This window comes from Cyprinodon variegatus, unplaced genomic scaffold (genome assembly GCF_000732505.1).
Source record: "Cyprinodon variegatus isolate N-32 unplaced genomic scaffold, C_variegatus-1.0 Scaffold146, whole genome shotgun sequence".
Classification (NCBI taxonomy): Eukaryota; Metazoa; Chordata; class Actinopteri; order Cyprinodontiformes; family Cyprinodontidae; genus Cyprinodon; species Cyprinodon variegatus.
Genome location: NW_015150599.1, coordinates 996,872 through 999,810, shown reverse-complemented (window position 1 = coordinate 999,810; position 2,939 = coordinate 996,872). Strand labels below are relative to the sequence as shown.

Below are 2,939 nucleotides of genomic sequence, written 5' to 3'. Positions count from 1 at the left end.
CAGAGACAGGACCAATCATCAAAATTTTGGTGTCGATCATTCGATTTCATCCTGGACACTACAGAAAATGGGCTAAAAGTGTTAAAAACCGGAATTTTCCTTTAAGTAATACATTTGACCCACAACTTTCTCAGTCAGAAGCAGCTGCTGTAAATTGCACAATGTTTAAAATATCAGAAGCAACAGCATACAGGTAAAGTTAATTAACTTTTTATCCGTTTAAATGGTCATATTCCTCAGCTACATTAGATTAACATGCAAATTAATTAATTAAATTAAAGAAAGAAAATAATCTTTTTATTATTATTTTTTACATAAATATATGAATGTTAGCCTAAAGTTCACCCTATAGCCCATTGATCCCCTACCCTCATCCTCAGGGACCCCTTCCCTCACACTGTTCAAATTAAGGCTCCTCATCTGCAATCAAGTGCTACAGAAGCCTGTTAGTCATCCATTATTTTCTGGTGTGATGCAAAAAGGAAAAAACCTAAAACATGCAGGACAGGGGTCCCTGAGGAACACGGTTAGGAACCACTGCTATAACCCCTGTGTCCCGCAGGAAAAAGGAGCAGCGACAACATGCTGAATTTAATGGCTCTGCGTTACGGCGACTCCTCTGGATATATATCTCTGGAGAACTTCATTGGTTTGGCTCTTCGCTTTGAACGCATGTCTCGTAAGTACATGATCAGTCCAGATAATGTTTCTGATTGGGTTTTAGAGGTTAAACCAAAAACATGGGTGAGTATTAGTACTGATAAATAGATGCAGCCAGATCTGTACTTGGATTCTACTATGAATGAATATCTTTATTAAACTAGTCTAGTTGTGTCTGTCAAGCTACTCTGAAGGTAGAAACTATAACACTGGCTGCAGGTGCATTTCATCTAATTTAAATACCTTTAAGGCTTATTTCAGTTTATTATTTCAATATTACCAATCCATGGCTGCCCTCTTATTTGATATTAAAGCTATCTTTCTGAATTTCCTAAAACATTGATTTTTTTTTTTTTTCTGGTGTTTCTTTTTCTTTTATTAACAGAAATGTTCAGCAACTTGTCCAATGGTACAGCTGTGACTCTTCAAGAACCAGAGGTGATGAATTCAATATTTTCTTTTTAAAAGCCTCAATTGTGGCTTAGGCTTAGGGTTAGAAATTAGCTTAGACATTACATACTATGCTTAGGATCCTGCATTCTTGTTTTTTCAAATCTAGTGTCGTTTGCACTAGATTTAATCACGACTGTGAAATAAATAACATTTTATTCTTTCTTTTCCAGTGGATGTACCTTGTGATGTACAGCTAACTTGTGAATGAGAAGCTGGACCACAACATGTCAGTCAAAGCTAAAGTTTACTTACATGTTACAGTACAACAAAATATGCAGGTATAATTAAATGATTATACATTGATACATATTGAACATATATGAAACGTAATGATTTTCTTAAATGGAGCCTATCATTTCAAAACATTCATATACTAAAAAAACATCTAATTTTAAGACTTTGAGCTTTGATCAGTTTTATTTTTGTTTTAGTTAATTTTGTTTTAATTAATTTTAACTCTAAAATTTGCTATCTGCCGAATAAACAACCCACCCAGGGCAGAATTTAAAAAATATACATTTTGCATTTTAAATGAAAATCTGTCTTTGTCTGTTTAAAAGTTGGCATATCTGAGCATTTTAATTAAGTTGGACATTTTTTAGCCATTTAAATTACTTTTAAAATGTGAAAGAAAGGTTTGTTTTTGTATGTTTAATCACTTGCTAATCATGGTATGCTGATTTCCTAAGTGAATTTCTTCTTAGTTAAAGAACTAATTGCTAGATTAATAGATTACTAAATCCATAGCTGCGTATCCCTGTGTTTCTGCTCTGTAAGGATGACACTGTGGGTGGGCCTGTGGAATCTCAATTTGTACCAAGGCCCATACCATTGAATGGTGAAAAAGAAATTAATCTAGATTAGCAATTTACTTATAAAGAAATAATAAATATACAACTATGTTTTACCTGCAGTGTGAGGAGTGTCGCTTAAGCTAATTTAATCTGATGAAACTAACTTATGCAGATATGCATGGTAAAGATTGGAAGTAACTCTTCACTCTATGTGAAACTTTCTATCCTTAGCTATTATGGCTAACATGACTTCTAAACTGAAAAGCTAAGGATAACCATGTGCATGTTCTGCGCATGTTAGCGTCACCTTTATTGAAATATGCAATTTAAAAACTTGCTAAACAAAAGCCCATTTGAAAGTTTTTGAAAAACAAAGAGTGAAATACCTGGTGAAAAGTAAAAAAAAAACATTACAGGAGAAGAAGGCACTACAAGGCCTTCATCATGCTGAAGAATTGTTAAGATCTTTTATATTTTGTAATTATATTATTCTGTGCATTAAATTTAAAAGCATTAGAGCTGTACTACTCTATATTTGTATCAGCTGCAGTTAACATATATTTACTGTAGAGCTTGGAGCATTTCAGAACTACATGACATTAAAAGATTGGATGTTTTCTGTTACATGGATAAAGTAGACAACCAGAAATCCTCAAGATTGATGCACGTTGTTGGCCTTTAATCTGTTTTGGGATGGATTTCAGTTGCCTCTATATAAGAAAGGCAGAGGAGTGTTTCACATTAAAGATGCTGTCCTGGGATCAGGCACCTGAAAACAATAAAAGGGATTTGTTCTGTTGTTTAGTTCTATGTTGGCTCCGTCTTGCGCAACGCTGTATAATTTGTACTTTGTCTGTTAAAATCTTTGCTGCAATTAAAAAAACAAAAAAAAACAAAACAAAAAAACAGGGTGTGTTTTCTTTTTTTAATAGGTTGAATATTAGAATTTCACTGATCCCTGCCCTTAAAGGATGATACTCCTCAGAAATCTTCACTATGTCATCGCCCGATCTGCTACGAACCAGAAATTTA

The 2,939-nt window shown here is 33.7% G+C and overlaps 1 protein-coding gene across 1 annotated transcript in view; it reads left to right on the top strand.

Moving 5' to 3' along the window:
• LOC107086239 (calpain-1 catalytic subunit-like) overlaps positions 1-2,686 on the top strand; it is a 19,033-nt gene extending 16,347 nt beyond the window's left edge. The window contains exons 20-22 of the mRNA XM_015377055.1: positions 563-679; positions 1,046-1,098; positions 1,284-2,686. Coding sequence (XP_015232541.1) covers positions 563-679; positions 1,046-1,098; positions 1,284-1,310 — 197 coding nt within the window. The 3' untranslated portion in view covers positions 1,311-2,686. The remainder of the gene's footprint in view (positions 1-562; positions 680-1,045; positions 1,099-1,283) is intronic.
• The last annotated feature ends 253 nt before the right edge of the window (positions 2,687-2,939 follow it).